General features: G+C 38.7%; 1 protein-coding gene across 18 annotated transcripts in view; it reads right to left on the bottom strand.

The window, feature by feature from the left end:
* Nucleotides 1-27,751, bottom strand: part of DMD (dystrophin) — a 1,311,735-nt gene that overhangs the window by 710,245 nt on the left and 573,739 nt on the right. For all 18 annotated transcript variants that reach the window (XM_077342956.1, XM_077342959.1, XM_077342965.1 and 15 more), the window contains 6 exons: nucleotides 27,179-27,358; nucleotides 26,055-26,230; nucleotides 21,455-21,578; nucleotides 16,184-16,271; nucleotides 10,221-10,462; nucleotides 6,048-6,228 (listed from right to left, as the gene is read on the bottom strand). In XM_077342956.1, the coding sequence (XP_077199071.1) occupies nucleotides 6,048-6,228; nucleotides 10,221-10,462; nucleotides 16,184-16,271; nucleotides 21,455-21,578; nucleotides 26,055-26,230; nucleotides 27,179-27,358 (991 nt within the window). The remainder of the gene's footprint in view (nucleotides 1-6,047; nucleotides 6,229-10,220; nucleotides 10,463-16,183; nucleotides 16,272-21,454; nucleotides 21,579-26,054; nucleotides 26,231-27,178; nucleotides 27,359-27,751) is intronic.

Genomic DNA, 27,751 nt, shown 5'->3' with positions numbered 1-27,751 from the left:
TGTTAGCCCCTTCTCTGTGCAGGAAGGTCACAACTGCCTGCCCCCTCGAGTGATCCCAATTCCATATCCAGATAATGTGTCGTCGTCCCCCCCCCCAAAAAAAAAAAAAAAAAAAAAAAAAAGAACAGAATCCCTGGCCAGTCTGGCCTGGAAGAAATTTGCCTCCTGACTCCGAAGTGGCAGTTGACCTTTCCTAACGCATGCAAGAAAAGGTCACAAGGGCTAAGTATGTCTGTGCAGTCCCTTCTGCACAGCCACTCACAATCTGCCACATAGAAGGCAGTTTCATGGCTATTTTTACGATGTCACAAAATTAGTAAAATGGACTTTTCACAGAATGTTCTTAAGGACCAGATAGTTTCTTTGTAGAACAGATAATAGCAGATGTTATTAAAATATATTTAATATATCTGCAAAAGATAGATAATCAATTAGGATTGTGTCAAAACCACCCAGTGTTGGATCCATAGCCATGGATTTATACAGAAAGTCTTTCTTCTAATGAGACTTGCAGTGGTATGCATGTAACACACACCAGTCCCCAGCACACCTTTTTTTTTTTTGAGAGTCCAGTTGCCCTTAAATGGGAACCTTCAGATTGTCTCAGGTGACTATATACATCTCAGGGATTTACCTTTGTGGGAAAGCAAGCTAGCATCGTGTATGCTTTGGGAAGAGAATGAGGTGATGCGGTAAGGTAGGATTAATACTGTTATATGGGCTCATATTTACACTGTAAGAATCTTGAGGTTGAGGGAAGGTCAACATTCACCTCAAGGATACAAGCTTAGTTGTAATTTGTTATGTGCACCCAGTGCACATCTGAAACAGTATAATGTGTCCAGTAAAATCTGTATGTTACCTATAAACAGATTTAAGACCTACTATTGAATGTAGGGGCCACCTCATGAGAAGGAAGAACTCCCTGGAGAAGAGCCTAATGCTGGGAGCGATTGAGGGCAAAAGAAGAAGGGGACAACAGAGAATAAGGTGGCTGGATGGAGTTCACTTGGTGCAAACTTAAATGGACTTCGATAAATGGTAGAGGACAGGAAGTCCTGGAGGATCATTGTCCATGGGGTCATGATGGGTCAGACACAACTTTGCACCTAACAACAACAACAACAACATTGAATATAATTTTCATCCTATACCGAGAACCAACATGGTGTAGTGGTTAAGAGTGGTGGCTTCTAATCTGGTTAGCTGGGTTTGATTCCACACTCTTCCACATGCAGCCAGCTGGGTGACCTTGGGCTAGTCATAGCTGTGATAAAGCTGTTTTGACTGAACAGTAATATCAGGGCTCTCTCAGCCTTACCTACCTCATAGGGTGGTTGTTGTAGGGAGAGGAAAGGGAAAGTGATTATAGGCTGCTTTGAGACTCCTTGTCAGGATCAGTATCTGTTCTCTGCCATGTTCTTGAAATACTGGGCCTGGGTGACTCCATCTTGCCTATGCATATTGTGCCTTACTCCTGTGACCCATGCCTGCTCTCTGTTCCCATGTAACCATGCTTTGCAGTTGCCTGCTTTGAATTGTTTGCTTTGATCTTTGCCTGTTCACTCTGCATATTTGCCCCCCCCCTTTTTGAGAAACATTGTAACAAGGTTCCCGTGGTGCCTGCGAAAGGCTTTATCAACAAGTCAGCGCCGGCTGCCTCAAGGCCGCGCGAATTTCTACACCTCTGGCAGGAAGCCTGGGATGGCACCTGGGAGAGGGGGCTCCCCTCCCTTGGGAACCCTCAAGATTTGGGTGGGAGAATTGTATTGATAAGTGCTTGTAGTTCTGCCAGCTGGCAGATTTGACTTCTTTGGTTATAGTGACTAGAGTTAACTTCCATTAAAGCTTTCTTTTCATAGAAGTTTTGTTGTGAGTTTTTTCAGCACTTGACACTCCTTTGGGCAGTGAACAGCGGGGTCTAAAAACCAACTCTATTTCTTTTAATGGTGCTTTTCTCTACCCAAAGGAGTCTCAAAGTGGCTTACATTCACCTTCCCTTTCCTCTCCCCATAAGAGACACCCTGTGAAATAGGTGAGGCTGAGAGAGCCCTGATATTAGTGAGCCCATGGTCACCCAGCTGGCTGCAAGTGGAGGGGTAGTGGGGAATCAAACCCGGCTCGCTAGATTAGAAGTCAACATTCCTAACTACTACAACAAGCTGGTGTAGTGAACTCATTTTAAATCCTATTTCCCTGGTGTCTTATGCATAATAACTGCATTTAGAAACCTGAAAACATGCTATTGAGTATATCACCGCAGTGCCTCCCAACACAAACAAGAAATTTATTCTTCTATGCAACGACAGCAACAAGACTGGTTATAGCCAGAAAATGGAAGATACAAGATTTACCTTCAATAGAGGACTAAACTGGAAGATTTGGCCAAGATGGTCAAACTGACATTGATGATTATCTGAAAAACTTTCAAGAACAATGGAGTCCTTATTTGAACTATTTAAGAAAATAAGGGACACGAGGATAGAATGGGGTTTTATACTAGAATGTTTGTAGAATACAGTTTATATACTCTAACCAATATAGTTTCTGTATATTATTTCTTAATATAATAATAACAAATCTGTAATAATAATTTAAAAAAAGAACTGCATTTAGAAGACAAAGGGTCAGGAGAAGGTTGAGCTTGAGAACATTCTGGTCAAATTGCACAGCATGCTACTTCTTTTAAAATGGTATTTTCAACCCTGACCTTCAGAAGAAGAGTTTTTTTTTCCAACACCCAAAGGAATCTCAAGGAGGATTACAATTGCCTTCCTTTCCTTTCCTCACAACAGTCACCCTGAGAGGTAGGTGGGGATGAGAAAGCTCTGAGAACTCTGACGAGCAGCCTATGGTCAGCCAGCTGGCTGCATGTGAAGGAGTGGGGGATCAAATACAGTGCTGAGCCCCGCTCATGCTGCCAGTGCTGCCAGCTGTCTTCTGAGGTCCTCCACTGCCTGCCCCCGTGGCTGACTCCTTTGGAGCTGTTGTCCTCATGTGGAGCCTGGTGTGTGGGTGGTGGAGGAAGAGTGAGCAGGGCTCAGTGCTGGGCCTGGTCAACCACCTCCTCCGCTGCCCATCTTCCTTTGCATCTGCTGGAGCACTCCGTTTCCCCGATCCTTGGTTGTCTGTCATGGGTGGACGCAGGACCAACGGATGTTACATACGCAGTCATTCCTTTTGCAGAGAGCACACCAGTAGATATGTTTCCACATTTTAAAAAATGTTTGTTTTGTAAACTAGGCATAAGAATGGAAAAGGAAACTGTTGGATTAGATGTCTACGTAGTTATCATTCTGATTAATTCTTCAACCAATAATTTGGTCTAAAGGGCAAATGGGGCACAGAGACCAAGATTCTTTCCAGTTGCTGTCTCCTAGCACTGGTATTCAGAAGTTCCCTGTGTCTGCATAAGGAAGCAGATCACTGATCAGACCACTTATCTTTTCATCATACCATTAAATAAGTCAGCTTGCCATTGTGCTCTTTAAAATTTTACTACTTTCAAAGTTCCATGTTTTTATTGTTTTCTGTATTTTATGCATATATATTAAAGAAGTTTTAGCTTAGACTTTTTAAAGACAGTATGTTTATTTTTCAGATATATATTTCAGTCTTTTAGGCTATTATGTTTTTTTTGGGGGGGGGGTATGACATGACAAACTATAATTGGAAACTAGCCAACAATATGGTACCATCTATTTGAAACGATATTGCTTTGATTCCAGGAGACCAAATGTTCTTCATTGACTGCCCAGGAGACAGGCTTGGTAGTAAAGGAATACACAAATATGAAAATGAAAAAGTACTCCAGCTGCCTCTTGAATGCTTAGTATGCCATCCTTAATGTATTCAGCCTACATTACAACTAGGAAGGAAGGAAGGAATTAATTCACCTGGAAGATTCCCATTTCTAAGCGCTTTTCATTTTTTCCTGTCAAGTTCCTCCTCAAAATCACCTTCAAGAAAGGCTTTACTTAATCATTGTACCTTTATTGTGCTACAACAGTATATATTACTAGTCTTTATTGACCCATGTCCCTGTATATTTTACTTATGGCATGTTTACATGCTTATTACAAGTTTAAAACCATTTCAACATTGTAGCAACACAAAGAAACCATTGTAGTTCTAGTTCAGAAAGAGAAATCCAGCTCTAACACAGTGCAAGACTTAGCAGTTTCTTTTAGGAAGTCATGACAGTTAAAGAGATTTAAATAGAGTGCAAATTTAGTTATGTCTACAGATTGTAATGCCTTAGAGCAGGCACTGTGCCACATTTGTGGATACTCTTAGGATACTCTTGGCACAGAGAAATGAGGTAGAAAACTAACAATAGCAGTAGTGTCAATATATTTCTATTCAAATTCTTCTGTTTAATTGAGAAAAATACTTTTCCTATCCCTTATTCACCAGAATCATGAAGCCTCTAAAACTTTCACATGAAATTAGAAAGAAATATAATTTATGCTCAGTGCGAATTTAACAAGTTTATCTGATTAAACAGTTTGGATGCAGTAGCATAAAGAGTATTGCAGGATTTATTTTTCTTTCTAAAATATTTATATGAGAACAAAGAACAAAACCCTCTCCTTATTTGCTTTATTATACTGTATAGGAATATTGCCGCTTGCTTTTCATGGATGGTAGTTTGCATACATTAGGTGAAAAAATATAGAGCATACAGAAGAAGATATTATCTAATAAATTTCACAATTGGCTTCTCCATTTAAAAGAAAAATAATTAATAAAGAAAAATGAGATTGCACTGTGTGGCATAATGTAACCCATTTTAATCTGTACCTGCAACCTAAGAAAATGATAAATTCTGCCAAACATCCCTTTGAAAGAGAATAATTCAAAAGAACATTCTATACTTGTTAAAGTAAACTCTTGTTGAAAAATATATTGTTTAGAAATGCCTGAGCTGAAGTTATAAATTGCATTGCTTGCAATAATGTGGCACATTAAAGAATTATACAGAGGGGTGTTTTTGTATAAAATACCCTTACCTCAGCATTGTAAGTATCACATTGTACACGCACTTATTAGGAAATACAAGTATGATTTGTATAGTATGTTCAAAATTGTATTGAGTCTCCAAGCTTTCAGAAATCTTAAAAAATGAAATACAACCTCTCCACTTATTGCTCTGTAATTTATCATGTTTTGCATAGCCTCAATGGTCATTCTGGGATTACCTACTGGTAGCAATACTACGCAATTTGTGACATAATCATAATTTGTGTGGGTTCTTTTAAATCACTAGGCAAAATTATACCCACCAAACTTGTTTGTCACAGAAATATATAGGAGAAGACAGACATTAATAATTTGAAATGGTCATTTCATGTTTCTCAATGGATGTTATCAGTTAAGAGAAGGAAGGTTTTATAATTATTTTTAAGGTTGCTGACTGGTTTGGTAAATTCCTGGAGATTTGGGGATGGTGCCATATAGTCTAGCCCAGCTAACAAGATTAGACAAGGAACAAATCCAGGCTTGCCTTTTGGCATCTACTTTAGCTCCTGTTCTGCATCTACTAGATGTCGCTGCTGAGCTCACAAACAGAACCTTGCAATTTGCAACAACCAGCCCTACAAAGTAGGCCTGCTCCAAATAATATCTTAAACCCCGCCGGCGGCGCCACGGGCGCCGTGGACTAAATAAAGCCATAAGGGCTTAGGGGGAGGAGTTAGGGCAGGCTCCGTCCGGGATGAGGAAGGGTGCCGATTGGCCCCTTCCTCCAGACAGACCATCGGCGGGGCCAATCAGCAGGCGCAAAGCGCCTGCCGATTGGCCTCTCCGATTGCTGCCCCGCCGCCAAGGGAGCCCCCGCCAGCCACGCGCAGTGCAGCTGGTGGGGGCTCCCTGGCCGGCGGCCTGACGTGGCGAGAGGCGCAAAGTGCCTCCAACGCATCAGGCTGCCATGTCCCGCGTGCTCGCGGCCTGCCGACTCGCCAGCCGCGAGATCGTTATCTAGCGCCCGCTGTATTGTGAGTACACCGGGCTTGATTACTAGTATTATATATAAAAGTAACACTTACTTGTTTGCAGAAGCTTTTCTTTAGCTTGTACATCAGCATAAACTTGATTGAAGTGGTTAGTAAAAGCAACAAGATCTGCTTCAAGGAACATTGGACCTTGCTGTTTCTCTTTCAGTGCTTTGCTCTGAACCTTAAGCTTTTCAATCTGAGACTGAAGGGTTGACAAGCGGATAACTTCATCCTAATTTTTTTTTAAGTAAGAATATAATCAAGAAAAGAAGTTTAAGTAAAGTAAATATATGACATTTCATTTTTTTAAATTCAGATATAATATTTAGTATGGATATCTTCTGCTTTGACTTTGCTTCATAAAAGCTTTGTGCAGAAATGCAATATAGCAAGAGAAGATGGTTAGGTGACTTTTGTTGGCATAACCACTGGAATGCTGATGGGTGTGTTGGCACATGATTGGAGGAGTTTGTAGTGCTAAACAGAGCTGCAAAATTAAATCAAAGTTGCTAATTGTGGCCTCGGTGGACTAGGAGGCCAGTAGGAGGAGGTGTGGTATCAGCTGAAGTGGCAGGTGGGCCACTTCACACTATATTTCTCACACTATATTTTGGGTTATAATAGTTTCACCACTGCATCATGTTGAATTCTGATTTTATGTTAATTATGCAGTTGTTATGCAATTTTTTGTCTTTTCATGCATGTATTTTTATATATTTTTCATTGCTGGTGGGCTTCCATAAGAAGGCTGTGTGGATGTGGGCCACAGTGGTGCCCCCATGCGGTACTCCCTGATGGCTCATATTTCAAGGTAGCAGGGGGAACAAGCAGAGACCAATGCCTATGGGTTTCCCTTTAACATACCACCTTCTGATGTGCCAGCAGGTGGGTAGGACCTGGGCTTCAAGCAAAGAGGAATTAGCCTGATGGCTCCTGCTGCAGCTGCTGGCCAGGGGGTTCTTTGTGGTCAGCTGGCCATGAGATGGCAGGATCTACCCATGCTGCTATTTTCCTTTGCAATAACCCTGTGGCCTATTTATTGTCAATGGTTGTATGTGGTGTCCTTCTTTAGGCCTTTGGCCATGTTTACTTGACACACAAGTAAATACCACAAAGTTTGATCCAGTGGAGGATCACTGTATTTTATGAGCTTAAGTCAAACAATATATGTATCTTCATTTAATTTACAGTAGCAGTTTATTTCTAGAACCCTGTTTTTAGTTACATACATCTGTAGCTATTAGACAAGTTTACCGTTTCAAGTATCTGTAAGTCGGAACCAGACTACATTTTAAATATTTTAATCAAACATCCTAGGAAGAGTGCTTTAAAGCTACAAAATGCTGAAAACCATATATTAATAGCTAAATATAAAACTGTGCATATTGCTGTCATGGTTTAATTGAAAAGAATTAAACATATCAATGTTCTAATCCTTACATTCATTAAATTAGAATACCAATTCAAAACAAAGACTGTTTAATTGGGAATAAGAACTTTTATTATTTTTATTTTATAATTATTAATATGAATTGCATTTTAACATTCCCAAAGTATTTAAACACTGGATATGTTTTATCAAACAGCAATCTCGATTCACAATCTAATGCTCATGAAAATTAAAACAGAAGTAACATATGATTGCTTAGTGGGCAAGTTTTTCAAGATGCTTCATTCTCTTTGTATACTGTTATATAAGGGAAAGGTAGCAGTATACAGTATCCCCTGTGCAAGCACCGAGTAATGTCTGACCCTTGGGGTGACGCCCTCCAGCGTTTTCATGGCAGACTCAATACACGGTGGTTTGCCAGTACCTTCCCCAGTCATTACCATTTTACCCCCCAGCTCTACACTTATTGTAAAAAGGATGCCAACCAAAATCCTCCAATAGTAAAAATGGACAGAGATCCCAAATATAATTCATTCTGCCTTTTGCCAATTTCCTTCCTTGACTGCAGTGGGAAATGCATAAAATATGTTTTCCTCCTTCCTATTTTTGTGGTCCATTCCAGCATCACTGAAGGGTGCTGCACATTTTTGAACGTATCAGTAAGGTTACTAGTACTCACCTTCCTTGACCTTTAACAAGGCTACCAATGGGTTCTTGCCACTCTCAAAGAAAACGTTTTATGCTTATGTATGCATTGTTACCACTGGGTAATAGGGATGGGCATGAACTGGAAAAATATGGTTTGTGGCCAAGGTTCATTCATAAACCAAATCATGTAAAACTTGTTAATTATTTATTATAGTGCACAATTAAAAACAGAATAAAAACTTCACAAAAACTATACAGAACTAACAGCACATAAGACCAAACGCGTTTCGACCCTACTGGGTCTTACTTAGTGGTCAGAAGCTAAACATGAGCAGGCAGTATGATGCAGTGGTAAAAAAAGCAAATGCCATTTGGGGCTGTATCAACAGGGGCATCACATCAAAATCACAAGATGTCATAGTCCCATTGTATATGGCACTGGTCAGACCACACCTGGAGTACTGTGTGCAGTTCTGGAGGCCTCACTTCAAGAAGGACGTAGATAAAATTGAAAGGGTACAGAGGAGAGTGACGAGGATGATCTGGGGCCAAGGGACCAAGCCCTATGAAGATAGGTTGAGGGACTTGAGAATGTTCAGCCTGGAGAAAAGGAGGTTGAGAGGGGACATGATAGCCCTCTTTAATTATCTGAAAGGTTGTCATTTGGAGGAGGGCAGGATGCTGTTCCCATTGGCTGCAAAGGACACGCAGTAATGGGTTTAAACTACAAGTACAATGATATAGGCTAGATATCAGGGAAAAAGTTATCACAGTCAGAGTAGTTCAGCAGTGGTATAGGCTGCCTAAGGAGGTGGTGAGCTCCCCCTTACTGGCAGTCTTCAAGCAAAGGTTGGATACACACTTTTCTTGGATGCTTTAGGATGCTTTGGGCTGATCCTGCGTTGGGCAGGGGGTTGGACTAGATGGCCTGTATGGCCCCTTCCAACTTTATGATTCTATGATTCTGTGTGATAATACACTCTATATAAAGTATCTTTATTAAACTCTTTAGCTTTTTTCCTGATGCACATGAGATACATTCTTATCACAGAATTATATAATAGCGAAAAGTGGTGACCCTAGGCATATATCATAGGAGGGGGTCTCCAAAAAGGATAAATTTTACATATATTGGTTGGAGCCATAATTTACAGATCCCATTCAACCACTCAGCTACACTTTCTAAAGAGTTTAATATAGATATTTTATATAGAGTGTATTATCACAGTTCTGACCACTGAGGAAGACCCAGTAGGGTCGAAACGCGTTTGGTCTTATGTGCTGTTAGTTCTGTATAGTTTTCAAGACGTTTTTATTCTGTTTTTGTGACTATAATAAATAATTAACAAGTTTTACATTATTTTATTGTACAGCTCAACTTCTGAGTTCCTACCTGTTAAGGTTGGGTTGTGTTCCTTTTTTAGTTTTGGTCATTCATTAACCAAACCAGTTCATGGCCCTGCAAATCCCACTAAAAGGGACCACAATCCCTTCCAATGGGATTTGCCAAAAGCCTCCCTAATGCTGTGTGGTGGGGAGCAGGCTGCTCCTATCACTCAGCACTTTTCATGCTGTCTTGTTTTTTTCCCAGCTGTTTTTCAGGCTTTCTGCAAACCGCATTGAAAGTTCACAGAAGGTTGTGATGGTAGATGTATCATGAACTTTAGTTCACAATTTGTGCCCATTCCTGATAATAGTGGCTTATTTGGAACATGTCTTACCTGTCCTTTCTCCTTTTCTCTTTAAGTTTTACTTGCTTTGTCAGCAAATAGGGAAGATAAAATAATATAAATACTTGTAAGATTGGAAATGTTGCACTCCCTTTGCTGCTAGCCAGTAGAATGGGGAATTTCAGGAATATGTGGAGGAGATTGGTATGGGGTTGGTTTGCCCCAAGCAGCCCTCACATACTGAAACTGTGTTGATACGAGACAAGAGTCACTTTACTAAATTCATTGGTAAACTCTTGATTTTACCATTTTCCATAATGATAGTAATGGCTGTTATGGGAAATGGTGCATCTTGTAGGTTATCATGTAACCCAACTGCAAGTTGACAGCAGCCTCATGCAGTCCTGAAAACAGGCTCATACAGGAATGAAACCATTGTTTTAATTCTTAATTCCTTTAAACAAAGAATGGGCACAATGACATGCATCTAGCAAAGATCAGGGCAGAATGTCTAACCTGGCACTTCTCTAGCTGAGTTTTCACTGCAGCCGGATCTGCTGCTGGTGCAGGTTGTACTTTCAGCCAGTTTTCAGCAGTAATTACTGTCTGCTCCAATTGCTGCAGCTGCGAGTAGAAGGCAATGATGTTATTTTGGTACTCCAGCCATGCCAGTCTCTCACTCAGCAACTGACAGAACTCAATCCAGCGATTGTTCAACTGCTCTGAGGCTTGTTTGATGTTGTCAGCATTAAGCCCCTCTATAAAGGAAGGAAGGAAAAAAAGAAAAACGGCTATAGAAATTTATTTTTAGGTCACAATGGGAGAGAAAAATAGCACAGAAAGGAATTTAACAACCCTATTTCTCTATCAGAAATCTCATAAAGCCAGCAATGATTTATCATCAAAGAAATGATCCTGAACATACAGATGTTGTGTGTTAGTGGAAAAGGGATTTTAATGCCCCTGTAAAAGCCTAGTAAAGTATCGTCACTAAGATAAACTACATTGCAAAAATGAAATTTCACGCAAAGATAATGCAGAATTAATGAAATCAATTGTGTGAAATGGAAAGTTAGATAGGAAAAGACTTTTTCTGGATGGAAATGTTAAAATAATGTGTATGCAAGCATTTATGGGAGGGGTAGTAGAATAATGCCAAAGTGCTTTCTGGGTTGCATGGAAAGCATTATTTTGATTACTTTAAAAGTTCAATAAGTGCACCAGATAATTGAGATGCAATTTGCTAATTTACATCCCCAAAGACCACAAAGCAAAGGGGTCAGAGAAAGGACAGTGAGCAGGAAATATACAGAACAAAGAACCTACACAGCTCAAAGGAATCTGTCCCCATCACAGAATGCCATCAAGGAATAGGGTGGCAAAGGGCTTGATCAGAACAAAAGTGGTATAGCAAAAGCTCTCTTGCAAATACTTTCCTAGAAGTAAGTCCATTGAATAAAATGGAATTTGCCTCACAGTAGACCTACTTAGGACTCCCTGATATCTTGGTAGAAACCTTAGAAGAGTCCAAACATTTTTATTCACTGAATACTACGTATTAATAATTAAATTCCTTCACCTTTGGACTGATTTCTGGCAGTCAATGTTCACACACAGAGACACAGTTTTGTACAGTGTCTGTAGAAACCATACACTTTTTGGTTGGTTTTGAATGGCAAAGAAGGATCTGTCATAAATCCATCCTCTGCATGTTTATATAGGCATATTTATATGTGTGTTGCATGATTGTGTGCATGTAAAGTGTATTCTTTTTGTGCCAGCCTCCCACATCCAGCCTCCCACATTACCAGTGACTCCGGAAGCACTAGTAAAGTCTGTCTTTGAGCATGTACAAAAGGTAGAGTTTCTAAACTACTTCAGTCCTTCTCCTATGCATGCATGCTTAAGTTTGAGTGAGTGATTAAAGTTTGTGAGGAAGACTTTGAATCACAGCCTCCTCTCTTAAACAAGATACTTTTCTTGCTAAAAATTAAACTAAAACACAAGGCAGGCAAAATACTATCAAGTCAGTAGATTTACAGATCTAAGGAAAAGAATATAAAAAAACATAACTCTAAGCTGAACTTGACACTACGGAAGAGTTACTGCCAATATCCCTTCTCACCCAGGATGTCTGCGGGAGAAATGCACATTCTGACTTCCACCTGCTTCATGCAGGGTGATTTGACTTACAGCATTTGGACAAGGACTCATGAATGTTACCAATCTTTAATCCTCTTTGCCTTTTCTTTCATGAAGCCTCTTGCCAGTCCAGATTCAGGGAACCCCCTCTACAATGAAAGGTGAATCCCAAGCTCCCAATTAACCTTGGGCACATGTCCCATCCACCACCTTCATGTTTTATAGCAGCCCTCCTTCTTGCCTTCCTGACAGGTAAATGAAGAAACACCGTTGGTTTCTTGTAGAAATACACCCAAAGCAAACAAAACCAATAGGCAAAAGGTTGTGTCTTCTTGAGATTTATTAAATCCTAAATAATTTTTTAACTATTTTTTATCGATTTATAGAAACAGTAAGGAAACTTATTCACTACTTATCTCCTTACATTTGCTATGACAGGTTCAGTAATACAGCTAATATTGAGAGCATTTGTAAACTGAATCAAAAGTCAATGGCTCAAATACTGTCTGAAGGGCTTTTGTGATGATGATGAATGCATAAATCTTTTGCATTTCATAACCTCTAAGATGACATGTTGCCTCCCACACAAACACAAGATCACAAACACAGCGTGGTTGGAATAGCAGTAGTTGGTATAGTGCTGCCCTGAGACTACCTGGTTGAAAAGGAGTGGTACAGAAATTGATATATTAAATAAATAAATAAATAAATAAATAAATAAATAAATAAATAAATAAATAAATAAATAAAAATAGATAATAATTTTAGTAAATACATTAATTTCAAAAATTTAACAAATTAATCACTATACAAATAAATCCAGTCTCTGGAATTTAGAGGAAATAGCAACAAAAACATAAATCATAACTGTTCTAGACTAGATAGAAAATGTATAACCTTAGGAACATGTGGGCCTGGTCCCTGAAGTGAGATTCCAGAAACAGAAGCACATTGTAACTGTGGAGGCTATAAGCAGAGATGGGGAGCTACAACATTTATATTGCATATGAAAAGCACAGGGTGTAATGCATTGCTGAGACTCCAGTTGTATTCAAATGACAATCTGTATTAAGGTAAAGGTATCCCCTGTGCAAGCACCGAGTCATGTCTGACCCTTGGGGTGACGCCCTCTAGCGTTTTCATGGCAGACTCAATACGGGGTGGTTTGCCAGTGCCTTCCCCAGTCATTACCGTTTACCCCCTAGCAAGCTGGGTACTCATTTTTACCGACCTCGGAAGGATGGAAGGCTGAGTCAGCCTTGAGCCGGCTTGAGCCGGCTGCTGGGATTGAACTCCCAGCCTCATGGGCAAAGCTTTCAGACGGCTGCCTTACCACTCTGCGCCACAAGAGGCTCTTATTAACATATGAAAATAATAAAAGGTGGTTTAACTAAACCATGCCATTCCATGACTGCAACAAGGTGGATTAGAACTGTTCCTTCTAAAGAGAATGGCAATTGGGACTTACCCTGGGTGTGTTTCCGCTGCAGAGAAGCCCTTGCGAGAAGACTTGTTGAGTGGGGACTACAGGTCCCACAATCCTTTGGGGTGGCACAGTCGGGGTGCACCTGGGGAGGAGGAGGCCAGAGCTGCTCCTCCCAGACTCCCCTCTGGTAGCCTTTTAGGGAGAAGAAAAAGAGGCGCAAGCCTCTTTCCCTCTTCCCTGCCGCCGAGGTTGCCCACCCTCCCTCTCTATGTTTTCAGTGTTCGACAACTAAGAGACAGTGTTCGACAACTAAGAAATAATTGTTGTAAAATGAAGATGTTTATTAATTTTTTTGTTTTGTTCATGAAGGTTTATTGTCAGAACTTGCAGGATTTTGGCATGGGGGAGGAACCATATATGAGCAGTCCCAGCCTGTGTGCGGACCCGCTTTAGTTAGGGAGCCTCTGTAAAAGGCTGTGGGTAGGTGGAGCCGGGCAGCCATTGCTCATGGAGGATGAGCCTTGACGGCAGATCTGCATTTCCGAGTGGCCCAGGAACTTGGCAGAGGTTAACACCTCAATGAGTTCCCAAAATACGATCACCTCCCTGACATCCAACAGGTCACTGAGGGCACGGGGAGCCCACCAGGGTGCCAGAGGGCCCTGTGCATGCCTGCTGGATTAATAACTGGCTGGCTCCTTCACCCACAAGAGGGCTGGTTCTTTCACCCTCATGCTCTCCGACACTTGGTTATTATTATTAAAGTTGTGGCCTGTTTAAAGCCAAAAGAAGTTGACTCCGTGTCTTGTGGCAAAAGGTATTCCCCTGCACGGCAACACAGATTAGAGAGTACTTTTTTTCTCTTTTTCTGACATCACTAATTATAATGATTGGGAAGGTAAGACTTTGCTGATAGTGTTGAGGCAGAATAGATCTGACTCATTGTAAGGTAGCTTCATATGTGCTTTATCTTACATATTGCTCTTTATCTTACATATTGTTCTTTCCCTGCAAAACAATATGCTTCAAAAATAAATATAATGAATGTAACAGTTTTAAGATCTGTCATGAAAATATTTAATTTACATTTATTACAGCCAGCATAATAGCTTACTTTCAAAGTTTTTGTATGTTACATGTGTCAGGAAGTTGTGCACTCACTATTGCTAATTCTTATATATAAGACTGGGAAAAGTATTGCCACTTGTGTTAAACAATTGCATAACTCTTGCCATCAATGCTACACATGATGAATAATACAATGCCCAATCTATGGTAACATATTCTAATTTCAAGGTTAATGGCTGATAAATTTTCATATTTTACATTCAGAACAACCCCTGATATTGACAGTGAATAAATACATTATGCCCAAAGGACATAGAGATCAGTACCTGAAGTGCCTTCGTTAATTTTATTGCACTGTGTACCATGCATAACAAATCGTATTAAAACAGTTTTAATTGTTCAGCTTCTTGCATGCAAAGTCTTTAAAACTGCCACTTAACAAGAAGCATACTTTGTCAAACATATTTATCATTAGCTATGGCTTCAATGTAGAACAATATGGTTTAGCTGTTGACTTACAAGGGTATTCAGAATGGCCATTTAGAATGAATCATGATAGTAGATTTTCTTCTCATTATATGTTGTATCATTACAAATTCATGTTGTATTCATTTTGATGCCTCCCAACAATAAGCATTCATTTTAATACAAGAAGCCCTTTGTTTCAAACTGCCATAACTATCAATCATCCACTCAGATCTCCATGTACTTCTGCACAGATTTCAATTTGGAAAGGATGACAATATTTATGTATAACTTCAACTGACTTCTACAATGAGGCCACTTTTGGCTAAGTGATGTCGAAGCAACAAGCAAGAGTCCAAAACTAAGAACTTTAATTTCAGGATATTTACGAAGGAAACTGAAGCAACAATTAGATACTTAATCCTGATTGTCATGACAGACAACAAAAACAATGACAAATATTAGAAAGAATGACAGTCTTGATATCTTTTAATATGTTTTTTGTACATAGCTATACTGAGGATCATGGATCTGCATGTCGAAAAGCCATGAGGGATGGCGGATGTAGAAGGGAGGAGAATTAAGTGAGACTTTATGTAAACCGGCTGGATCCATCTCTAGGCACTTTGCAAAAGGAAAATATATGTCTATAAATAACAAAGAACTATCAAACATAATTAATAGATACAAGAAATAACCAAATCATATGACAAAGTCTTTAATTGTTTCTAAAAGACTATAATTCATGGAGTCATGCTGTTGTGCCATGGGGGGATGAGCTAAGATCTCAAATAGTAAACTGCAGCTATGGAAAATGCACACAGGTAGATGGTAGAATTTTAAAAGATACAAACAAAGAGAAGAAAAAGATATAAAGTGAAGTGAAAGTAAGGAAGAAGTGATGGAAACACTCAAAGGGAAATAAGAAAAAATGTACACTGAGGTAGAGGAAGTCAATGCAAGGAAAAGACAAGAAATATCAGGCGGTCAAAGGAACAGCATATGGAAATAAATAATAAGCTATCTCAAATATCTTTTCAAAAGTTTTCCCAAGCTTTAGGGAACAAAGCCCCACCCCAACATATCTAAATTGTCAGATCAATAAATGAAAGTGCACTGAAGAAATAATTGTGGATTGAGAGCTGCTTATTGACCAGTTTGAGCCCTAGTGGATATACTGAGTTTTAAACTATGTTTATTACGTTAAATTTCTAGTGTTTCTACAATTCTAATGAAACATTTAGAAGAAACACATACAAATACAAAACCAGTTTGCTCTTCCATTCAGAAAGTGCTTTCCTAATAATAAACCATGTAATAAATGTGAACTTGTATATTCATTAAGAATATTTTCTAAATCAAACTGTCATATAATTACCATTCACCATCTGTTCTACCAGGGCTTCTGCAGATCTACTGGCATCTTGGAGTTTCCTGTGTTTCTCTGGTTTTTCTCGTTCTATGGCCTGCAACATAAAATCAAGACTGAATATTTTACAGTAGTTTTCAAAATAAATTATGCCAATCAAATATGTGGTCCTTATGACTGCATTAAGCAAGAACAGTGCTTTAAAAATGATTAGAGCAAATGACAACTTTTCAGAAAGTTTCAGTTTTTTAAACTTTCTTCCCTACTTCTGTCATCCTGCCAACATTATACTGATAATGCCAACATTAGCTGTAAAGTAGCAGAGGAAAGGATGGAAATGTAGTAAATTGTCTTTCTTGGTTCCCAGAGACTGTCAGGTGAAACAACCAGCTGTGGATCCCATGCCAAAAGCCCAGAAAGCTCATGAGCAGAAACTTTGGGTTGAGACTGTGGCTACCAAAGGATCCACTGAGATTTGCTTATCCCTAAGCTCACCAAGTTATTCCTAGAACCACAAGAGCAGAAAGGTAACAGATGGCAGAGTGCATGACTGGCTACCAGGGGCACTGCCCCTGCTCCTGCCCCCAACACGTTGAAAGACCGAGTTCTACCATGAGGCTTTATGAGATTTTGTGCAAATTCCCGCTTCAAGATACTGCTACAGCTGCAGAATCTAGCTCCTTCATTTGGCTGTGGCTGTGATAGGAGCAACAGCTGTATGAGATAGTGCTTGCTACCCCAGCCTACGTTGTCTCCTGTACACTCTAGCCTGGCCAAATCAAATAGTTTAATGTTTTTATGTTCCCTACTCTCTGGACCATGATTGGGTGGAAAGGCAGTATAAAAAATGGTTTTAATAAATAAATATATTTGCATAACTAAGGAATGGACTGAGTATTTTTATTAGATTTTTTTACATTTCACCAAGTAGCTTCATGGTCATTCAACCCTAACATTTGCTTCTTTTTATTATCTCCTACATAAATGGAGAACTGGAACTTTTTATTACCTGAAGAAGTCATGGCTTACGATATGTCAAGCTTTTTACTCTTATAATATGGATTAATCATATTTGCCTTGGTGGAAATTACTTCCTTTAATTTCTTTTATGATGCCATTAAAGATATTTTGAATTTAATTTTGAATTAGCATTTGAAGAAGATACAGCCCTCAAAATCTAATCCTTAATCCGCCAGCTGCAATCTACATGCTCTGATCCACAAAAGGTTAAAAAAAATTGAGGTGCCATAGGACTCCTGTATATTTTTTTTTAGGCAGTTCTGAAAAAAACTTGTAAATGTTGGACCAATTTCAAACGAAACCTAGGGGATCTTGCCCATCACTAAAGTCATGCTGACTAAAACAAAGGGCCATTCCGCACGACTTAAATGTAGCCTTTCGTAAACATTATTAATTTAATGTTCTGCATGACGTTGTAAACAAACCACAAAACTCCCGCCAAACTCCAGCAACAATCGGAATTTTATAGCGCTTAGGGGGAAATCCAGAAAAGTAGATCCCCCCTGAAAAAAACCGCTACACTTCTGAGCACAAGCCACAACACATCAGCGAAAGACATGTGCGTTCTCCAAATAATGGTAGAAAGAATGTTCCTCTCTCGCTCTGGCCCCCGAGCTTCCGGAGACGCGATAGCCATTTTTTCTCTGAAGTCTCTCCACAGAAGTGCTTAACAGTAAAACAATGACTGCATTAAGCAAGAATGCATACAATTTCTGCAATTGTATTTAAAGTTTCCAGGTACAATACAGGACCCTGTTTGACACTGCCTATAATTTTGGCCACAAACTGCACCCATGGGAGGGATTTTTTTTTTACTTGAAGAGCGTGGAAACGATTAAGCGCCAGCTCCTATGCCAGCAAAAAGGTCTTTCTGAGACAATGATTGAACACATATTCATTGCGACTGGTGTGTTTGGATTTTTAAAAAACAGTTTTTAAAGGGAAAGGGGCTTTTTGGGAGCACAAAAACAACTGTTCATTGGCTGTTCTTTTTGATTGAAGGCCAGGGACAGGAAGAAGCGTGGAAAAATATTGCTTCCTTTGTTGCGATTCCAGTGAGACCGGAAACCTGTGGGGAATGAATAGACCACTATTGGGACTTCAATATTCCACTAGAATTGAAGGTATGCAGGATGTCAAAATTCCACTATTAAATATAGCGTTTCTGCATACTGCAAACATTTAGCAACATTGGCCATTGTGCGGAATGGCCCTAAGAAACCTGATATATACCTGATAAAGAATAAGTACAGATAACACACAATTATCACGCTTTCCCCCCGCATATACCTGCAAAAGGGATTGGGTGATCTAGTCAGTAAACATAAGTAAACAGCTTGCTGCTTACAAGGCTAAGATGCTCTCTCAGGCACTAAAATGCTATTACTATGAAATTATTCTTCTAAGATTTGTATTTATTTAATATTTTCTAGAAGTATAACATGCCTTTTTATAATCATGAATATGAAAAAAATATAAACCAATTATAATAATTTTTAAAAGCATTAATATTTAGCAATGACTCAGATAATATGTTTTCATACATCTTCATGTATGTACAGTTAGTTTGTAAAACAGTGGAATTATATATCCTTCTGAGTCTACTTAGAGACATAACACTGTTTAGGATTGTACTGCAACTCAGAACCAACCTCTGAAATACTGAGTTACTAAGTTACCCTGTTGCACAGAGTTGCAATGTATTACACACTATTTGCTATATGAGACCATTATATAGCAGGTGGTAGGTCCAAATAACAAATGAAGGTACTTTTCCAAACAGAAAAACAATTACTTATTAAGTAGCTTCTGACAAAGATTGACAACCACGTAATAGTCACATGGAAATTTAAGACACGTAAAGCAAAATAAAGAAATGAGTGTTTCAATTTGTATAATGTTTTTCTCTGTATGGCATTGTACTGTAATTCAAATGCCATACTTATCAGCATAATGCATGTAAAGACATAGATCTATTGAACTATGTAGCCTGGCATTTTTAGATGATAGCATGGCATGTACAAGTAAAGAAAATGCTGATTTAACATGATTTGCCAGTACTAGGAGCAGATTAATCATTAGGACTAGAGTGCTAGATAATATAAATAAGCAATCCATGTGGAAAGAAAAAAATATATGTTGGGAATCAAAGATTAAGAGTTTAAGAAGATATATCTCAGTTAATGTAATAATTTAAAAAAATAAGAAAATCATAGATGCATTCACAGAAGTGGGGTAACTTAGGGTGGAAAGATTAGCAGATGGGTCAATATGTGGAGTATTTATGTTATTAAGAATAGGAATATGTGTTTTACAAAATTTAAATAGATATATGTTATATGGTTATATTATTGTAATATTACAAAACATAAAATGTTATGGTGTATTTGCATGTTGATATTTATAATGATAACAATAAATATTATTTAAAAAACATGATTTGCCAGAAAAATATTGTATTAGAATCATAGAATCATAGAGTTGGAAGAGGCCATACAGGCCATCTAGTCCAACCCCCTGCTCATTGCAGGATCAGCCCTAAGCATCCTAAAGCATCCAAGAAAAGTGTGTATCCAACCTTTGCTTGAAGACTGACAGTGAGGGGGAGCTCACCACCTCCTTAGGCAGCCTATTCCACTGCTGAACTACTCTGACTGTGAAATTTTTTTTCCTGATATCTAGCTTATATCGTTGTACTTGTAGTTTAAACCCATTACTGCGTGTCTTTTCCTCTGCAGCCAATGGGAACAGCATCCTGCCCTCCTCCAAATGACAACCTTTCAAATACTTAAAGATGGCTATCATGTCCCCTCTCAACCTCCTTTTCTCCAGGCTGAACATTCCCAAGTCCCTCAACGTATCTTCATAGGGCTTGGTCCCTTGGCCCTAGATCATCCTCGTCACTCTCCTCTGTACCCTTTCAATATTATCTACGTCCTTCTTGAAGTGAGGCCTCCAGAACTGCACACAGTACTCCAGGTGTGGTCTGACCAGTGCCGTATACAATGGGACTATGACATCTTGTGATTTTGATGTGATGCCCCTGTTATCAAGTCATTAGAACACAGACATACTCTTAATCCTGTCAAGATTCCTTTGGTTTCAGGTCTCCATCTGGGGCAGTAGTTAATCTTCCTTTTCAGGAATTTGTCCTACCTCCATTTCGCATTCTAATAACCATGCTAGACCATCAAGTTTTATTTTAGTTTTTAATAATCAATTCAGAAATCATCTGGTCTCCCTGGTCTGCATTCCTGGGCAGGTAACTCAGGATTTCACTACTCAACTCACACCGTGGTCTTTTTTTGTACCCCCCCATCCCTCTATCTTGGATACTATAATCTTTATTTATTTCTGAATGTTACTGCGTGTACACTATTACTTGAATTGCTAAACTTGATTGGTATAGAATTTCTTTTAAGTAAAAATGTATTATTTATTCAATATTAATCAGCATTGCCTGAATTCCTACATTTGGAGTCTGGTATATACAGGTGGAATATTCTGCCTCTCGCTCCTGTCATTTTAAATTCCCCACCATAACTTGTGACAAGCAATTTTTGGTAACACTTGAATCCACAGAAACATTATAACATTAGGATTTCTGTATAGGGAAAGCAACTTTTTCATGCTTTCCTCTCTCACTGCAGCGCCCAAATGCAGAGCTTTCAGTATCAGCATTTCAAGGACAATAGTGGAAGGGGGAGGACAGAAAGGCACACAATAAGCAGATATTTCTCCATCCAAATATCTGATAGATGGAAGACACAGTCTTTCTGGTCTACTCTGTAGTTTTCAGTAGTAGACACTCTAGTCTTCCAACTTTTTTCCGTAGCACTCAGAAAACAAAGTTTTAAATTAACTGTAATAGCTAATAGCCATTGAATGAAACATATTCCATTACTTGTTTGTTTTTTAAAAATAGTTAATAACACAATTTCCAAAATAAAATTCTCTTAAAAAAACAGTGCCTGCCTTAAAAAAAAAGTGTATGAAATGGTAAGCTTTATCACAAACAAACTGGATATTTTAATGGTGGTCACTCAACATATTTATCCACATTAAATGTAGGACAGGATGACAGTAAATTAAAATGTACAGATAATGTTATAATCCCCCTGCACACACACCATGCATCAATGCTTTGGCTATTTAATGTTTGGTGGTTGAGGACAGACTATGGTTCAATGGGTAGGGGTTGTTATGCAAAATTGTTTTACAGATCTAATACAACACACAAGTATACAAATATTTTCCTACATTAACTCTTTCTCTAAGATCAGACAGGTTCCCTTCTTTTCGGTATATTGCAAACTCAGGACTTTGAAGCACAGCTTCTGAACGGGTCATCCAACTGTGAAGTTCTGTTGTATCAACATCAAATCTGAGACAAACAGAAAAAGAAAATGGTTCCTTAAGAGAGCTTGTATAAAATTAGTTTGACAAAAAATGTAGATGTTTTAAGAAGTATGAAATAAGAAGATCCATCTTAACCATCACAAAGAGAAGAAGAGTTGGTTCTTATATGCCGCTTTTCTCTACCTGAAGGATTCTCAAAGCGGCTTACAGTCGCCTTCCCTTTCCTCTCCCCACAACAGACACCCTGTGAGGTGGGTGAGGCTGAGAGAGCCCTGATATCACTGCTTGGTCAAAACAGCTTTATCAGCACCCAAGGTTGTGCGCCTTGGTGCACCCAAGGTTACCCAGCTGGCTGCATGTAGGGGAATGCAGAATCGAACCTGGTTCACCAGATTAGAAGTCTGCACTCTTAACCATTACACCAACCTGGTTCTGAATAATCCAGTAAATCCCATAAAACTGCCAATTGTAAAATGCAGGATTCCTTTAGAAGCAGAGTAGGTAAACAGCACCTACTCAAAGGTGCTATCCTGTCTTTAAAAGCAAAACCGGATGAAATATCAGTTTCATATGATCAGTATAATTTTTGAATAGTACATCTAATATATGATCCTAGGGATTTTTTTAAAATCAATGTATGATATTGTTGGTTAACTGAGTTTTGTTGCTGCCACTGGAGGAAGTTGGTATAGGTCTGTGTAAGGATGTGAGAAATATCTCTGATTTTATGTTTTTAAGATGGTAATTACACATGGCAGTAAAGTATCTCAAGCAAGCAGCAAGTTTATAAAATAGTTTCAATGGATCCACATGGAAAAACAGAATAAAATTGATGACAGTGCCCAAGCCACTGATAAATTCAGACATCTCTGAAGAACAGACAATGATGTGTGAGAGCGAGTAAGTTGTTTTGAATAATGAATAATCGTCTACACTGTTGGTGTTCTGAACTGGGAACTCTGAGCAGTAAATTCCCATAAGAACAAAACAAAACGAATACAGCAAACACTTTGCTATAACCCTTTTTTTTTTACAGAGTAGATTTGGATATTGTACAGCAGTTTCTTAAAACCAAACAAACAGCAAAAAAGATTATTTTTACAGAAAGTAACATTACGGAAAACCTGTTCTGCTAAGAAAAAGGTTTCCAGCCATTTCTTGAATCAAACATCTGAGTACAAAATCAGCAGGTCTTTCAAGTTATATGTTAAAATGAATATTGCAGTTTGACAAAGACTGAGATTACTAAGTTAGTGAAGCTTTCCTACTCTTCTGCATGTCCCTATATACAAACATACATACATGCATGCATACATGCATGCATGCATGCATGCATGCATACATGCATGCATGCATACATGCATACATACATACATACATGCATACATACATGCATACATACATACATGCATATATACATACATACATACATATGAACATCTCAAATAATGGTACATTCCAGAACAGCCTATGTCATTTGTTTATACCACTTTCTCCATTCCCATGTTAAATGCATCAATAATACTGCTTTCATGTAGCTGACATTTCTGTATATCACAATAAATATCTACATGATTAGAATGGAACAATGTTCACGTAGACAGGGAGAATATAATTGATATGGGAAGGAATCATACCATAGAGTTCATCCATCTACATGTTACAGGAGCAGAATGTGGCTCAATCCCTTGAAAAGAGCTCCAATAAATATAATATATGACTCATGAAAATGTACCATCAGTTGCTTATTACTCAATTATTTCCAAAGTAAACTGTCAGATAATGTTATCAATTGTAATTTTGTGAAAAGTGAGAACTGGTAAGTACTTTTGTGGCAAGTCCTATGAAGAAACTACCAAGATTTTGAGACTTCAGTCATGTGCTGTAGAACAAGAATTCATCTAACCTAAACAAATCGCTAAGAAAAAAGCCTATAATTAGGCACTATCTTGAGTTTTGGCAGTCAGTATACCTGCTCATTTTTAAAGAGTAAGATTGATCTAAACTGCACTGAATGTGAAGACACTAGATGGAGCAGCTATCCTGCTTTTTAATATGTCTTTCTTCTCATAGAAAGATAGATATCCAGCTTCACATCTACAACAGCAGTCTTACATATTGACATATCTTGTCCTATTTTCAAAATAATCTCCCTCATGGTGCAAGAATGAAGAGTTAAACGATATCTTTATTTAAGATATAAATAAATTAAATTAAAAATGTCTTCTTCTGAAAAGTATCATTCAGAAGTATTTTGTAGATTGCAAATACAAAGGATAATTTTTAGACCATCTACCACTTATGCTACGTTATAATGCATCATTCATAGAGAAAAAGGAAAACAAACTATAGTGCTCCATCGGGAAACCTCTGGGATTCCCTGAAAAGAGAAACAGATCTCACGCATGAAATGGTAGATGTGAGAAGTGATTTGGCCATGATCATTGCATGGAGCATTTGCAGTAACCCTGCAGACTGCTGATATTATTTCTGGCTCCCATCAGTTCTGGTTCTTATCTTGTGCTGATCTTAGTTGGGGAGGGAAATAACATCCTGGGTAGCTTTATTTCAGCTTATTTTCACCACCCACTTAGAATGGTTTTTAGAGGATACTGAAGCACTGCCAAATGTGCAGTGATTTTCCTGTTCAGATGGTGGTACTTCCTCCAGCATTTGAGAGGAAATTGCACATGTTAATTTTAGGAGCTGCATCTTGTCACTATAGCTAACACATCCCCCTGGCACAAGTATTTTTCATATGTTACCAAGAAGAACTGGAAGCTGAACTCATCTGAGCATTTGGTTGGTGATGTTCTAAGGTTGTTTTTTGCTTAATGGAACAGTATAAAACCTTAAGCTGTGGCAGAAGTTAGGATATTGACAGGATCTACACAAGTGACTTTATTAAATAAGTGAAAATGTGAGAAATCTTTACAATTCACTGACACACTGAATATGGTGTTGTGTGATAAATGTACTAATGCTTTAGCTTTTCCTTCCACTTTATCAGGAAACAGATGCTACGCACAGGACCATCATCTTGGTTCTGAAGCTCAAGTAGCATTAAACAGAATTCCACTTTTACCACCCATAGATTTCAATAAGGCTAAGCAAACTCTCCCATTGAAATAAATGGTGATCCAAAATGCTGAGCTTTGGCTACATCAGGACTAGAATTTTTAATGCTTTTCAACTATCTACAGATCACAGATGAATCACAATTAGCAGTCCATATTATAGGGTTTAAGAGTCAGAGCATACTATTGTATACTCCTCTCATAAGTGCTAGTTCTAGGCCCCAAGCCTAACTTGATCTGACACAAGAAAGATGAACTATTTTAGAAATGTTTCTCAGTAACACCTTAGAAGCTCTTCCATATTACCGCCACCACAGGCACATTACACTTTTTAAAACTTCACATCCCTGACTTCTAACTTATTTTTTTTACTAACAAGAAAAAATTATTATCCTGTTCAGTTGTACACTAAAATACCAGTGATCAACCTGCCCTATCCTTGTCAAACTAGTTATGACCTAAACAGTCAAAGACAAAGCCCAAATTAAGCTCTTAACATCACCAACCTGAACATCACAAAGCAGGGGGAGAAAGGCTCTCCCCAATAGCCAATCAAGGAAGACAACCTCCACCAAAATTCCTGCTTGGCCCACTGACTAGCTAATCCTGTCATATTCTAGGGAGGGAGGGACGGAGGGTTGCTAGCAGGTGGCCAAAAGCTATATCATACAGGATAGGCAGCAATATATAACATCTCCTTCTTGACTTCCCATTGGATGGCTGGATTCACTTCACAGCCAACCTGGCTTCATGTTGTATACAAAGAGGGCCTGGATTAAATCAATCTGGAGTTTACAGGCTGGGAATGCAGCCTGTATTCCCGTAATGCAGGCTGTTTTTGTATCTAAACACATATTATTAGCAATATGTGTATAGCAAACTCATGTGCCTAATTAACTAAAGAACCCATTGAACTACCAAAAATTATAAATTTATAGTTGGTATGAGCCAATATACGGGAATCCCTGGGGAAATACTGACTCCTCAAGTGTTCCTGCTACTTCTGCAAGCTTGGGGGGGGGGGGGGCGGATTACACAATTTCCTTCTTTCAGAATAAATGTTTTCTCCTCTCTCTTATTTTTAAAACACAATAGTATTGTCATATCCCCATGCTTTTCATGTGATTCCTGATTGACTAAATCATGTAGCTAAGACAACTCACCATCCTATTTAGTTTAAATAAGTGATAGCAGGTGTTGAGGAAACGAACATGAGTAAACCAGCACATTTAAGCTCAGAAAGTTCTTCCATAAACATTCTGGCCAGCCCTTACTGTACTTTCTTACAGAACACTAAAACTCTCATATACTGAAAATTGTATGTTAATGGTTTAGTGATACTGCTAAATATTTCCACTTACAATTCATCTTGGTTGAAAATATCTTCTCATGCTTTCACCTGCCCCCCCCCCCTAAATTCTCACCTTTTTCTAATTTCTGAATCCACAACAATTTGTCTCTTCTTGTGGGGTGGAGGTGGCGGAAGCTCCTCTTTAGCATGCTTAACCAGGATTTGCTCTCTGGTGGTCACCATAGTTACAGTTTCCATTACTGTTGTCTGTGTTAGCGATGTCTGAGAGGCAGCAACAGCCTGTGAAATCTGTGAGAAGTATTGAAACAGAGGTCACACATTGCTTGAAAGATTTTAATAAAGACTATTTGGAGTGGCAATAGAAAATAATGAGAAACTGCTCTTCCTTGTTCATGGGTTGACTTTCAAAGCAAAACAACACTATATTGAACTCAGACCAAATTGTTTTATCTGACTCATGCTAGGTGAATAAGACATATGGAAAAGTCAATATCAAAATCAGGAGGAAACCTAAATAGAATATATGTATGGTGCTTCAATATCAGGTCAGGCAAACAAAGACAAAAATCCTAAAGTTCAGTTTTGTTGAACAAATGAGAGAATGTGTGTAGCCATATTCTTTAGTTCAGAAACTGACCTTTTCAGCATGAATTAGAAAACTAATTGAAAAAACCCAGTCATTTGCTTTTCACAACTATTCAATTTGTTTTGCATGGGTTTCTAAAAATGTAACTGCTGCACAAGAAAAAAGGGACCTGCTTGATGGCATTGATGACTCTTTCTTCCTGTACACCACAGAGCACTATCATCTATAAGAACACAGTCAACCAGATATATCTCAGTGGTAGAGCATGGAATGGGTTCTTTCCACGGTCCTCATCTCTTTGAAATTGCTCCCCGTCTTGCCTGAAGCTCTTCTCTTTATAAATACAAATGTTTTAGTGAAGTCAGTCCTGTAATGTTTCCTAGCAACCCCAGGACTGCAATACAGCAGATTCGGGGCTAGCGTACACCAACAGATCTGACATGTCCTGTAAAATAAAAAAGCTTATTCTTACGGTCCAGGCACTGTCGCCCTCACTACTTTTTTCCAAGGGAGGAAGACCGTGCTTAAAATAAACTCAGAATGATCTTTTTTCCCCCAAACTACATGCCAAATTTTATCAGTACTATTTCAAGAATTTCACTGACATGATTTAATTGTAACAAACTGATAGAATAATAATTATGAGTAACCTGCTTAGAACTGCTCTCCAGCTTCTGTGCCAGGTTCTCCCAGTGCTGGACAACATTTTCCAGCCAACCTTCCAGCTTCTGAGACACTGCTTTATTTTTCACAGATGAAAGGAGGTCCTGGCTGAGTATGTTCAATTTATCCATCATCTGTCTCTTGATTTCCAGTTCTCCTTTCAAGATCTGTTAAAACAAAAAAAGTAATCCAGACAACACATTGTTTACCAAAGGGAACAACTGAAGTCTATAAAATAAGACTTCATAAAATCGTGCTGTAATAGAGCCGTGTTTTCAGAATAGCAACATTTTTGGCTTCTAAAGAATTTGCAATTTGATATCAGTCTTGGAGCGACAAGTTTTGAATTCATTGAAAAAAAAACACAGCTTGACATAGAAATATAGTTATAGTGGCATAATCTGTTGAAGACATACTTTTATATATTATATCTGCTACCCCATCAAGGTTGGGCAGGGTCAGCACACCCTCCAGCCTCCCTTTTGATCTTCCCTCCCTCTGGATCTTCACTGTCTGTTTCTACTGTCTTCCCCTGTAGCCAGTTAGCTAGCAGGACTAAC

The sequence above is a fragment of the Paroedura picta genome, chromosome 6 (assembly GCF_049243985.1).
Source record: "Paroedura picta isolate Pp20150507F chromosome 6, Ppicta_v3.0, whole genome shotgun sequence".
Classification (NCBI taxonomy): Eukaryota; Metazoa; Chordata; class Lepidosauria; order Squamata; family Gekkonidae; genus Paroedura; species Paroedura picta.
The sequence above is the reverse complement of the archived record's forward strand: the minus strand, read 5'-3'. Positions and strand labels throughout refer to the sequence as shown.